Below are 14,396 nucleotides of genomic sequence, written 5' to 3'. Positions count from 1 at the left end.
GGGACGGAAGTGGGTCACATTAGTTTGGGTAGAGAGAAGTGATGGGAGGGGAGGGGAAGGGAGGAATGGAAGGACAGCAGAATAAAATAGGCATTATTATTGCTGTGGGTATATACGTGACTGCATGACCAATGTAATTCTTCAACCTATATACTCAGAAAAATGAGAAATTATATCCCATCTGATTCAAATGTTTGATATGTCAAGATCATTGAACTGTCGTGTATAACTAATTAAAACAAATTTTTAAAAAAGAAAAAGAAATGAAGACTTTTTCAGATTGTTAAAAGCTAAAGAATTCATAATTGGCACACCTGCACTGTAAGAAATGTTATTTAAGGCAGAAAAAAATGATACCAGATGGAGATATTTACCTATGCAAAGGAATGAAGTATGTAGGAAATGGTAGCTATAAGTCAATTACTTCAATATGTATCCCATTTTAAATATCACTTCAAGACAACCAGTAATAAATTAAAGGTATGTACTGTAAATCCTAATGCAACCACTAAAATAAAACAAAGAATTACACTTAATAGATGGAAGGAAAAAACGGGATAATAAAAATATTCGATTAATACAGATGGATGCAGAAATGAAATAAAAAGAACAGAAAAGATAACAGTGACTTTAAATGTAGCCATATCGCAAATCACATTAAATGTAAACAGTCTAAATATTATAATGAAAAGGCAGAGAATGTGAGACTGAATGAATAAGCAGGACGCAACTATGCTATCTATGTCAGACACACCTATAAAAATCAACAGATTGAAAGCAAAATAAAGAAAAATATATACCATGCCAACTCCAATTAAAAGAAAGTCAGAAAGGCTTTATTAACACAGAATTAGATTTCAAAGCACAGAATATTAATTGGGGAAAGGTTATTAACTTGATAATAAAGGGTCAACTCAACTTAATCAAACAAATTGATCTAAATGACATTTATAAAGCACAATGGAATTAAATTCAAAATCATTGAGAGATCTGTGGAAAATACCCAAATACTCAGAAGCCAAGTAATGCAATTCTAAATAACCCATGGGGTTAATGAAGACATAAAAATTAAGGCAGAAAGTATTCTGAACTGAATAAAAACACAAGCTATATATAAAAAATTCAGAATGGCAAATATTGGGAGGACATTAAATAGTAGTTAAAGGTAAATTTAAAGCATTAAATACCTCTATTACAAAAGAAGGTCTCAAAAATCAATGAACTCTCAATATAGAGGCACTAAGCAACTCAGTGAGACCCTGTCTCTAAATAAAATACAAAATAGGGCTAAGGGTGTGGCTCAGTGGTTGAGTTGCCCCGAAGTTCAATCCCTGAACCCACCGCCTCACCCCCCTCCAAAAACAAAAAAATTCAATGAACTCAACTTCCACTTTAAGAAAAATGAGATTAGTCTGACACTGAAAACATGATACATAAAAGAAGAAATAAATAAATGGAATTCATCAAAACTAAAACTAGGGGCTGGAGTTGTGGCTCAGAGGTAGACTGCTCACCTAGCAGCATGCATGCGGGACCAGGTTCAATCCTCGGCACCACATAAAAATAAAATAAAAATATTGTATCCACAAAATTAAGATTACTGGTTTTGATGAACACTGATAAAAGAATGCAAAGATTAAAACAAAAAGAATGCAAAGATAAGCCAAAGACTAGTAGAAAATATGCAAAGTATAAACTTGATAAAGGACTTGTAACCAAGAAATATGAACTCAAACACTAATAGAAAAATAACCCAATTAAATAAATAAAAAGCCTTGAACAGATGCTTCACTAAGAAGATATAGACAGGACAAAAAAGCACATGAAAGGAAGTTTAGTGTCACTAATCATGAGAAAGTACAAATTAAAACCAATGAGATATCACTACACAACTATTTGAGTTGCTACATTTTAAAAAATAACTATACACCACGTGCTGAAAAGCACATGGAAGGGTGAGAATGTAAACCATTTCCTAAAACAGTTTGGCTATATCATTTAGTGGATGAGTGTTTAACTTGATAAGAAACTACCATTCTACTTCTGGTTATTCACATTGAAGAAATAAAAATACATGCCTATGTAAATACTGTACATGAATGTGTATAATATTTTTGTCTCTAATAGCCTCAAACTGGAAACACAAATTTACTTCAATGGCTGTATAAACAAACTGTAGTACAGCCACATAAAAGAATATTAGTGGCTATAAACAGGAATATAACATTTGACATTTGTTACAACATAGAAGAATTCAAAATAATTACACAGAGTGAAAGCCAGACCAAAAAAAGTATGTACAATGATTCCATTTAGGTAATATAAATTAACCTCCATGGCAAAAACATTATCAATGTTGCCTGGGGATAGGAGAGTGATACCACAAAAGTACAGGAGGAAACTTTACAAGGTAACTGATGTATTCACTATCTTTAGGGTGGTTGCAGTTTCAACGGTATATATTTATGTCAAAATATAATAAATTCAAATGTAATATGACTTCCATACTATCTCACTCATCATGCTCATGAGAATAATGTACACAAGCCAGGGGCAGTGGTGCATGGTTGTAATCCCAGCATCTCTGGAGGCTAAGGCAGAAGAATCACAAGTTTAAAACCAGTGTCCTCAACTCAGTAAGACCCTGTTCTCAAGAAATGGGGGGGGGGTGGGAGAAAGGGGGGACACGTGACACTGGGGATGTGGCTCAGTGGTTAAGCATCCTGGATTCAATCCCTGGTACTAAACAACAACAAATAAACAAGAATAATATACACAAAGCAAGCAGACCATCTCTAGTACAATGAGTATTCATTACATGGTAACTAGTACACACAAACTTATTTCAACTTTAATTAGTCCTAGGATGTATATGAGAAACTTCTGAGGAATAGCCAGATGCCTAAGGGAATCCTATCTGGGAGATGGCTGACTAGAAGTGAAGGTAAAAAGTAAGTAAATCAGGAAAGCCAAAACTGATGTGCTAATGCTTATCAGCATAAGCTTCACTCAAGCAAAAGTGTTTAATGTTTAACAAATACTTGCAAATCAAGTTATTCACATACTACAGAAAAATCATTTTGTGTCTTATTTGGATTGTCTCCTCACAGTAAACTAAAAAAGACAAAAAGTAAAATGCCTGATGCTGCAAGTTTTGACTTCAAAGGTGATGCTATGCCACTGTCTCTTTGGGAAAGGAAATGTTACTAAAGATTTGAGAATAACCAGGGCCATCTTATATCTTAGCCTCTAGATCAAAACTCTAACCACAACAAAATCGTGAAAGCAGCAGCCAAATCAGTTTGTACTAAAACTACTGTTCTGAGAATCATTAGGTATCTTGTTGCAGTTAACCTCACGTGGTTACTTCAGTCAAGAAATCCACTGAAGACAGGCACAAGGGTTCTAGGCTAAAAAGGAATAGGGTACTAATTCAGTTGTCTCACTCATCAAGCTGCATGCCCTGGTACATGGGTCTACACCATGCAAGAAGGATCAGTATTTTTTAAAAGAGAAATCCACCTAAGATGCAACAATTCTAACAACACTTGAAAAGCCTGGCTTTTTATTTCATGTACACAGGAGGAGTCCAACTTACATATCTAAAACAAGAAAATGACAATACCTAAATTAATAGAAGTTTATACAACATTTTCCTATGCACCATTTATTCTTATCCTCATAGCAAATAAACATTACTATCCCTCATTTACAGATAGTGACAATGAGGCTCTGAAAGGTTAAGTGACTTGCTCACTCATAAAACTTGCTAAGTGAAGTGGAAATGACATCCAAACCCAGATCTTCTCACTCAAAAACCTATGTTCTTTCCATTAAATAAAACCATCCCCAATTGTACCAGACTACAGATGCTTTCTTTATGGTATACTTCACAGAAAACATCGTATGATACTCTGACAATTAACAATCAGAATGTCATGGAATATCAGCTCCTAGAAGGACTAGTAAAAAGATTAGTATTTGATATTTCAAGATTTTAAATGAATTATAAGCTACTAAATGTTACATTACAAAAATGCAAGAAAGCTCCAGCTTTTATGTAAACTGCAAAGATTTACCTGAATGAAAAGGAAACTGTTGCTTGGCTTCACCAGTATGTGCATCCCAAATAATTGTAGTCTAAGATTAAAAGAAAAACAAATTTTGCTATGAAGTTAAAAGGAGTTTATCATAAATATATAAATTAAATGCCTAAGTGCATCAAAGCAGTATGAAATGTTTGGACTTAATTTTGAACAATTTATTTTACCCCAACAGTAAGTAAAACAATGCTATATACACTCCATTTTTGAAGGAAATGATTATTAAGCAATTTGATTTTTCCTTGTGATTTTTTCTTTTTTTAGTCAACTTACTTCAGATAAAAATTACTGATTGTCAAGAAAGTGGTAGGCATTATTGGATTACTGAACGAACTCCACTGTGATAGAGTATTTAGCGTAAGATTCTAATAACAGTTGAGATGTAATGTGGCAAATTCTTTGTTAATAATGAAATCAGTTCTCAAAACTCCAGGGAATTAAAATACTATGTATGGTAGTGACTTTCTTCTTCCTATCCCATATTTTTTCTTTTCTTCTTATCGTTTTTTTTTTTTTTTTATTTTTACTAAATATAAAGCTCAAACCTACTTCCCTGACATCACACACAGTTAATTATTAACAACATGTCCTTTCCTAGATTAAAATAATCTTAAACCCTTGGTTATTTTGAGGTTTGGTGGAGGGCATGACCTAAGGAACTAAAGTTGGATGGAGGCCATATTTTTAGCCCACCTAGATTCACCCAGTTAGTTAGGTGAAGAAAACTAGACAAGACCTGCATTTCTTACAGTTTCAATTAAAGACCAGTTCAGCTAACATACTGGCTCTAGGATAACAGACTGCCTCTAGGATTGGCTTTGGAATCACTCTAGAGCCATATTTGCTGAAGAGATTTATTAGAGGAGCAAAGGTATGTTATTTCTTTATGTTTCAGATTCCAATAAAAGAGAGAAATGGGGCTGGGGTTGTGGCTCAGTGGTAGAGCGCTTGCCTAGCATGTGTGAGGCCCTGGGTTCGAATCTCAGCACCACATATAAATCAATGAATAAAATAAAGGTCCATCAACATCTAAAATAAAGTTTAAAAGAGAGAGAGAGAGAAATGGTCATACAGATAAGAAAGAATGAAATGAGTAGATTCAGGAATAAGTTGACAGAAAACCTAAGAAAGCATTTCTATTTCTATCATAAGTTCATACTTGAACTCCGAAATGTGAATATTTTATTTATGTGATTAACAAAAAATAAAAAATATTACTTTCAATTATACTATGCAATACATTAACCTTTATAGAGTTTAGTTTAATGTGCATTTACCTTATCTACTCCAGCACTCAGGATGAAATTTCCTTTTTTATTCCATTTTAATGCAAATATAGGGCCTTTATGCTGCCCTAAGGTGCTAGCAAGATTACCTAAAATTCAAAACCAAAAACTTTAAAATTACTTCAAACTTTGTAACTCAGATCAATAATGTTGTAAAAAGAAACACACTTCATTTACCATCTTTAGTCCATATTCTGGCAAATCCATCATATGAACCAGTTGCTAGAAGTGTACCTTCACTCTGTAAGAGAAACACATTTCCTTCAATATATAATCCAGAAAGGCCATTTAATTGTTATTAAAAACAATTCATGTTTAAATTCCTGATACAGCCTACTCTTAACATTCTCTGCTTAAAAACCTAACAGGGTTATCTGTGAATGCCACCAAAGAAGTACATAACACCCTTCATGCTGTGAAGTTAGTGTTCTCTCTGAGCTTTATACCCAATCTGAACAAAGACAGTAACTACTATGGGGCAGAATGGTCAGTGTTTTTCTCATGCATGTCCAAAGGTCTGCTGTGTTCTAGTATGTACATGACTAAGACGGAGGCAGGGCGGAGGATTGGGAAGGACATCAAGATTGCGAATTTTACAACGATTTAAGAGAAAAATCAAAATCTTCCAAAATATTTTAAGTAAAACTGGAACTTTTTGTGACTCCTCCTTTAAATCCTTTACTGTCTAAACAGGGTATGTATTCCGAACAATACTGCTGTTTCAAATTATTAGAACACTGTTTCTTTTCTTTGTTAATAACTTCCCAGTATGAGATATTTACTTACAAAAGAGCAACAAAAGGAAAACACTCAGAGAGTGCAGGCTATACAATTGCCTAGGAGTACCTTACCATGAAGAAAAATCCATACAAAATTTCTCTAAACTTGTATTTCCTTGCTGTGTCTTGCCTTGATAGTTTAATAGTAAAAGTGCACTGAAGACTATTGCTGGGAAGGGAAAATACTACTGGACATACAGAAATCCTGCCTTCCTTAGCAACTTCTTGATGTTTCTCATAAGGATATTCAAAACAAGATTGCCTATTTCAGACCCCTCAAGCCACTGAGCAGTAGGGAAAGTGACAGGTGGAGTTCTGCTAGCATCTGGAACCCTCGGGGTTCTATCTGAGGAAGTGGAGCCATATTGAAGCCAAAAGTAAAAATGTCAAGTTTCCTTTAAACTACAGGTTCCCAAATGTTTTCATTCTTGGACCATTCAGCCAAGAAAATATATTATTTTTCCTTTTTGAAAAGCCCACACTTTATAAAACTATAATTTACAGTTCAGAATCACCAAGCTGAACAAATGAATATTCATTAACCATCCTTTTTAGTGTAAACCGCAAATTTCATTAAACTGACATAATCACTGGGTCACATAAACAAAAGAAGTTTTAAGGGCTTTTACCTAAAATAAAATGAGGAGCAAAAAGATAATTCTTAGTTTTAATGCTATAACAAAAATAATAGCAATGTGCTAAACAATTTTGAATTTTTATAACTGTCAATATATACTTTGTAGCAGAAAAAGGGTAAAGACATTACTGAAAATTTTGGATGTGAGCGTTAAAAAAGTCTAGCCATGGGTTTTGGAAGAATCCCTCAGAAACTGAGATCTTTAGCTAGAATAATCTTTTTTTTTTTTTTGATTAATTTTTTAAAATTTACATGACAGCAGAATGCATTAAAATTCTTATTACACATATAGAGCACAATTTTTCATACATCTCTAGTTGGATACAAAGTATATTCACACCAATTTGTGTCTTCATACATGTACTTTGGATAGTAATGACTATAATATTCCACCATCATTTCTAACCTCATGCCCCCTCCCTTTCCCTCCCACCCCTCAGCCCTATTTAGAGTTCGTCTATAGAATAATCATTTTTTAAAGATAGATCTCATTCCGGAGATTGAGATTAGGGCCAGGTGTGGTGGCACATTCTCAGGAGGCTAAGGCAAGAGGACTGCAGGTTCAAGACCAGACTCAGCAACTTAGTGAGGACATAAGCTACTCAGTAAGACCCTGTCTCTAAATAAAATATAAAAAGGGCTAGGGATGTAACTCAGTGCTTAAACGCCCTCAGGTTCAATCCCTGGTACCAAAACAAAACAAAAAAACATCACAAAGATTTGGAAGATTCCCCACCTCCCCACTTTGCTGGGGATCAAACCTAGGGCCTCACAGATGCCACTCTACCACTGAACCACATCAATAGCCCTACAAGATTCTTTGGAGAGCCCCACAAAATACAGAGTCCAGAGGAAGAAAGGATGCTTACTTGCAGAGGAAAAGACTCCTGATCATGAGAGGGGTTGTACAGGTAACAAATATTTTTGATACTGAAAGACTGAAGATATATCAACAATGAAATCTCATACTATGGTAAGCCAAGTAGCCAAGTAATCCTAAAAAATTCTGAATCATATAGAGAATCAAAGAATTATAAGACTTCTACAGCCGGAATAAACTTTGGAGGTCATCTGGACTATTGATCAGTAAAAGAGAGTTAGGTCGTGGCTCAGAGAAAGAGTGCTTGCCTACCATGAATGAGGCCCTGGGTTCGATCCTCAGCACCACATAAAAAAAATAAAATAAATGTATTGCATCCATCTACAACTAAAAAACAAATGTTTAAAAAAATTATCAATTCATAGTATAATGAGAAATGTAAAATGTTTTTCTACACATATTCCAACAAACAACTCAATTGTTGGGGTTTTATTATGTTATGCTAAGGATTTTCATCAATTACACATTTATCTCAGTATAATTCTCATACTTCTACTTTACAGTCAAGTAACAATTTTATCAAGTTATGCTTTCAGATATACTGAAGAGCTAGGAACCTGAACCCTGGTCCGACTACTGCAGGGCCATTTTTTGTTTTTAACACCATATTTCGGTGGGACTCCCAGTTGTTACTATTTAATGAAATCCAAAAATATCTGAACAAACAGACAAACCCTTTTAGAGATGAGACTCTAAGAGGCCAAGTATACTAGAGTAAGTACATCCATCATGAACAGCATGATGATACTCACATTCCAATCTAGAGATGTCACATCTTTGTTGCTTGGAACATCTTGCCCTCCTTCTCGTATACAATGTCTAAGTACTAATTGTGTGGAGCCACTAGTGCTATTTTCACTAAGATTCCATATTCTTGCTGTTGAGTCACCAGACCTACAAAATATGTAATGTATTTTAAATTCTCAAGAATCCCAGAATCAAAGCAACATATGTATATCCTATTATTAATCAAAACAACATATTTATATTCTATTAATAATATTCTAATAATAGGATATTACTTATATCCTATTATTAAAAAATAGACTATTAGGGTTTTTATTTCCATCATTTTCTTCACTGTATGAAGAAAATGATGGAAATAAAGTCCCCCAAGCATTCTTGGAAGTATGAAGTTTAATTAAAGCCTCTAAAATTATTTTTCTTATGAAGGAATAAAAATTTACTGAGGCAAAAATGACAACAAGCAAGCAACGAAAACTCTTGAGAAATTTAAACACATGTTATCCATTCAGCAATCTACATTAGAAAGGTACTGTAAAATCACTATAAGAAACACACCCTGATGCTAGGAGATCACTAACAGGGTTCCAGGCACAGATAAAAACTTCTGATTCATGGCCCCGTAACACGACTGCTTTATTAGGAGGGATTTCAACATCTCCATCCACTTCCATCATATCAGTATGATTATCTGTATCATGAGGAACAAGTAGAAAACTCCAGTTAGGTAATATGACAACACAAGGGGGGGTGTGGATACTTAATAAGCAATGTTTTCCTTTTTATAATATACAATGTAACTTTGTTATTGCTATGTCAGGTTAACTTTAACATTATTATAACTACACAGTCTTTGTCACATGGAAAATAAATTCCCAACTTAAGTAGGATACTATTTTTTAAAAGTATGTATATGAATACTTTAAAGAAATGAAGGAAGCAAGGATGAGGAAGAAAAGGACTGGAAAAGATAAACCTACACATGGTTAGAATGATAAAATGGTCTGAGCTAAATATAATATATAGCAATACTATTCTGTGTTTCTGCCAGTAGGGGCTGCTGATATCATTCTTATAACATTTAGAATCACCTTTATAGCTCACTGTGAGAGCTTTACTTTATTTGTTAATAACTAGCCTTGCAAATTTTATTTACAAATTAAATGCAGATGCAAAAATTCATTTAAAAGCAGAAGAAGGGGTTTTTAAATATTTTAAAAGAAAATAAAAACAATAAAATAAATCTAGCTTTGTGGAGCTTTAAAAAACAAAACTCTATGATAGAAGTTAGGGCAACAAGCTGGTATAAATGAAACAGTTAAAAGTTATTTCAATTTAGAAGATGGGGCATTTCAAGAAAGCAAAATATTTTCCCTGAAAAGGAGTCTACAAACTTTTAGCTCACTTGCTATAGTATGTGCTCCATTCTCCTCCCCATTTGCTGTGTTTTCTCCATTTTTTGCAGATCCTTGTTGGTTGGTGGCAGCTGCAGCAGCTGCAGCAGCTGCTGCCTGTTGCTGTGCAAGCTTATCTCTATAAGCTTGTTGTCTTGTTTGTACTACATCAGGCATTACGGCATCGATCAGGGAAAGAGACTCTATGGGTCGACCATCAAACAAGGTACCATCCTGGATACAGAAAATCATGAGAGGGGAGAAATAAAAGGCACTATTTAGGGTTACTTATATTCAATCAACAGCAGAAATGAAAATCTTCATTTCATGAAAGACATTTTCAGAACTCATGCAAGGAAGAACGGACAGAAGGACACTTTAGGAGACAACTCCAGCTGGCTGTTCAAATTTTCCTTTTCACTTACTTCATGTTGATTAATGCTGGAAAGATGCAGTTGAAATATAAGAGGTCAATGCTGAAAATAATAACATAGGCCCAGATAGTACAAAGGTTTTTGATTTTAAAATTCTGTTTGTCAATGGAATAGTTATACAATTTTAAGTGGCTTAGTGCCATATTATACAGCCAATCCTCTGTATCCACAAGTCCCAATCTATGGAGTCAAACAACTGTGGATAGAAAATATTTATGGTAAAAATTACATGTACTGAACATGCACAGACTTTTTTCTTGTCATTATTCCCTAAACAATACAGAACAACAATTGCTTACATAGCACTTACATCATCCTAAGCACTCTAGATGATTCAAAGTATGATATATGTAGTACATGCAAATAATACACCACTTAATACAACAGACTTTCGCATTCACAGATTTTGGTATTTGTGGTGGTGGGGATCATAGAAACAATCCTTGAGGATAATGAGCAGCAATCACACTTCTTTAAGAAACTAAAAACTTTTAAAATATTTTTGGCTGGAAAATAAAGTTCCTTGTGATTTGATTAAAATATTAAAGCAAAAATAGGCTTCAGATATCATGCCATATAATCATCTCATTTTATTAATGCTGAAATGCAAGCACAGTAAGATTTAAAGATTTTATAGAGTTAGTCAATGGCAGCTGGGATCCCTTAACCCAGTGCTACTCAAAATACTACCCAAGAACCAACAGCAAGGCCATCACCTGGTAGCTTATATGAAATGTTGATTTAGGGCTAGGGGTGGAGGGTAATTCAGCAGCAAAGCACTTGCCTATTCAATAATCCCCAGCATCAGGGGAAAAAAACAAAGAATCAAAGCTAAAGAATCAAATCTCTGAGGGCAGGCTCAACAATCAGGGACCAACAAGCTCTCAGTTAAGTCTTCGCTGCTCTGATGTTTGAGAAGTTCCATCAGTAATACAGGCTAGTGCTCTCTGTTTTATGAAATTGCTATAATTTCCAATGCTCCACTTTATTAACATTAGGAAGTTCATAATTAATAAAATTCTCCAGTGAGCACAAAAAGAGACACAGTAATGAGCAGCAAGTAAGAAACAGAAACAATGCAAATTAGTTAGGAACATGCATATGTGAAGCCTGGTTCACTTACTAGTGAACATGTACTACTGATAATCTATAGTAATGTGATAGAACACGCTGAGTTACAAAAGTTCAGCACATTTTTTCTGAATTAGATTATACTGAATTATTCATAGGAAAAAACCATTTTAACATAAATACAAACTACTTACTAAAACCAACACAGATACAGTGTGGAATATTAGGATAAATTCAGACAAAATTTTTTGGCTAAACTGAGATTCCGCCTCTGGCCAGTGGTGGAACTTGCTTATCACCCTTACAATAAAGCATACTTTGAAAGAGAAAGTGCTAAAAGACAATAAAGACATATTTCAATTAGTACTAATGGATTTTTTAGTCATAGGAATGAGGAAATCCATAAATAATGTAGTATACTATGTATTTAATAAACACAGATACAGAAATCATAAGTGTTTCAGCTAAATTCTAGCAAAAGGGGAACAATTTAATTTCTCAAATGAAAATAAAGAAAAAAACTCCACATGTTCTGACTCCTATTCATGCATGAAAATGTTACCTTAGATCAGAGGTATGCAAACTTCTGTGAAAGCCCAGCTGGTAAATAGTAAATATTAACTTAGACCTCATAGTCATAGGTCTCTGTTACAACTACCAAATTCTGTCATAAACAGCCTATACAAGAATAAATGAATGTGTCTGTGTTTTAAAACATTTATATAAAATCAGGGACAGATGGGATTTGCCTCGTGCATGCACCACAGTTTGCTGACACCTGAACTAAACAAATTACTTCATATGTGGATCTTAGACAATAGTGTTAAGAGGTGGCTTCAATTATAAATTGCTTCTAAAATCAGGGTATATCCAAACAACATTGAGTTTCCAATTCTCCACCATAAATTTGGTCTCAGTATTTCAATACAATGCTGGTGTGTTAATGAAAATCATTTCCTACTGCTTACTTATAAAAACATATTAAGGAAAATAAGTTACAAATAATAGTCCTTATATCTGTGATCCAACATGCCTTGCTTGAACAATCTGATACAACAGGAATAATACCCTTTTGTTTCTATTAAGCCAGGGAAGTTAAAGTCAGAGACAATGAGAAAACAAACAGACATGACAGCTAATTTAAGAACACATTTAAGAATTAGTATTTGAAATAAGTCTGCCTTACCTCGTTAATACTAACTTCTGCCTCTACATACTGTAGACCTTTCTGGATGATTGAAATCAATGCAGCAGGTGGGACGAGTGCACCATTTATATTAGACTGACTTATATGGCTTTCTATACCAAAGGTAAATGCTGAATGAGAAAACCCTAAAAGCAAAAGAAAAGGTATGAGTATTTATTTTCCTAGTGCCAACAAACTACATAACATGAATTAAAAGACCTCCACAATCGTTCAAAATTGCATTCCATCATTTAAATTCTAGAATGATAGCTAAGGTCAAGTGTGTTTTAAACAAACAAATAACAACAACAAAAAAAATCGAAATATGGTAGCCTTTATGTATTTCCCTTTCTCCTAATTACTTAAAGTACTCTTCAAAATTTCTAGTACCTACTGGATTGCTTGGCTTCAAATTTCCTAAACTTCAGTAGTGATACATAACTTTCCTCAACAACAGCATCAAGTTTAAAAAGTTAAAAAGGCCTTTGGAAATCATGTGATTTAATTACTTCACTCAGGATAATTGAGACCACAAAAGACTGACACTTAATATTTCCACAGTGTATTTAATTTTCTACATACAAACTGTCTAACACCTTTAATATAATGCAGCTTTTTCAAATTACTTCAGAAATAAAAGAGTATAATGAAAGCAAATTTATAAATGAAATTCTAAAATTTAAATTTCTTTATGTACGAGCTGAGTGTTTAAATTATCTACTTTTCATTTGAAATACTTAAAACCAGAATATTCACTTAACAAAAATCTCTTTAGTTAGCCTTATTTTTTATGAAAATCTAGTCCATACTCAGAAGTTCTAGGAAACTAACAGACCCAAGAGGGGTTGCTCTGTTTAACAAAATATTCATCATATTTTATCAGTAAGGGAGCAATTTTATAAATCTTGTAAAACAATTCCATTTGCACACATAATATAGAATTTTAAGAAAGTTTCAAACTAAAAAAAGTAAATGAATGAGTTTGGTTCTTAGTTAACTTGACTTAACAATCTAACAGTTCATCCTTGTTTTTCAGTGTTTATACATGGCTTTTTGTATTTTATGCTCCTACTCTTAAGGTTCTTTGTGGAACCTATGAACAGTTTACAATAAAACACCATGAGGGTCACAAATAGCATGTAGCTAGGAAATATTTCAATTAGTTCAGATAGTCAAAGCACACCTAAGCTGATATTCCTCAGGGCTCTCTTCTCTCCTTAGAACACCTAACCCTACTACACCCATACATAATGGTAGAGGGAGAGGTAAGAAGTGAAAAGACATTACCTTTAAAAGACCTGGATTTTTTAACCTCCTGACTTCAACCACAGGCAAAATTATTATGATTAAACACTTCATAGTTTTCAGCTTAATGTGAGTTCACAAAAATGATTTTTAAAAAATACTAATGGGGGGAAAAAAAGCATCATTTAAAACTGTCTTATCAAGAAACCTACAACTCCTGGAATATGAATAAGTCTAAGATTGCCAGGGTAGAAAGCTAAGACTAGGGACTCAGGAGAATTGGGAGAAGGAATTTGAGATACAGCGATGAAATCCACAAGCAGTAAGGCTGGAAACTCCTGTTTTTAATACCCTGCTACATCCTAAATAATTTCTTCAATAAATCATAACTAAGAGGTGGGAAAAGCCAAAAGGCCAAATGGTTCAGAATTTGAAACAACTTAGAGATAGAAGATACCATTCATAGTGAGGGCCTACACAATGTGTCAGCTGCCATTCTCAAGTACAGAATTTATTATGTTTTCATCTGAATCATCAGGTGGGGAAAACAGCCTCTAAGTAGGAGAGTAAGGACTCAAATTCCAACACACGCTACTGTTCCTCTTTAACAAAGTCAGAACATAGACAAGGGTAGAGT

The 14,396-nt window shown here is 33.9% G+C and overlaps 1 protein-coding gene across 7 annotated transcripts in view; it reads right to left on the bottom strand.

The window, feature by feature from the left end:
- Tbl1xr1 (TBL1X/Y related 1) overlaps positions 1–14,396 on the bottom strand; it is a 155,490-nt gene that overhangs the window by 24,632 nt on the left and 116,462 nt on the right. For 6 of the 7 annotated variants that reach the window (XM_071615466.1, XM_071615463.1, XM_071615464.1 and 3 more), the window contains 7 exons: positions 12,515–12,660; positions 9,835–10,057; positions 8,988–9,120; positions 8,438–8,579; positions 5,567–5,630; positions 5,381–5,478; positions 4,080–4,140 (listed from right to left, as the gene is read on the bottom strand). In XM_071615466.1, the coding sequence (XP_071471567.1) occupies positions 4,080–4,140; positions 5,381–5,478; positions 5,567–5,630; positions 8,438–8,579; positions 8,988–9,120; positions 9,835–10,000 (664 nt within the window). In that variant the 5' untranslated portion in view covers positions 10,001–10,057; positions 12,515–12,660. The remainder of the gene's footprint in view (positions 1–4,079; positions 4,141–5,380; positions 5,479–5,566; positions 5,631–8,437; positions 8,580–8,987; positions 9,121–9,834; positions 10,058–12,514; positions 12,661–14,396) is intronic. The other variant, XM_071615465.1, reaches the window with a different exon arrangement.

The sequence above is a fragment of the Marmota flaviventris genome, chromosome 8 (genome assembly GCF_047511675.1).
Source record: "Marmota flaviventris isolate mMarFla1 chromosome 8, mMarFla1.hap1, whole genome shotgun sequence".
In the NCBI taxonomy this organism is placed as follows: Eukaryota; Metazoa; Chordata; class Mammalia; order Rodentia; family Sciuridae; genus Marmota; species Marmota flaviventris.
This window is presented reverse-complemented; position numbering and strand designations above follow the sequence as displayed.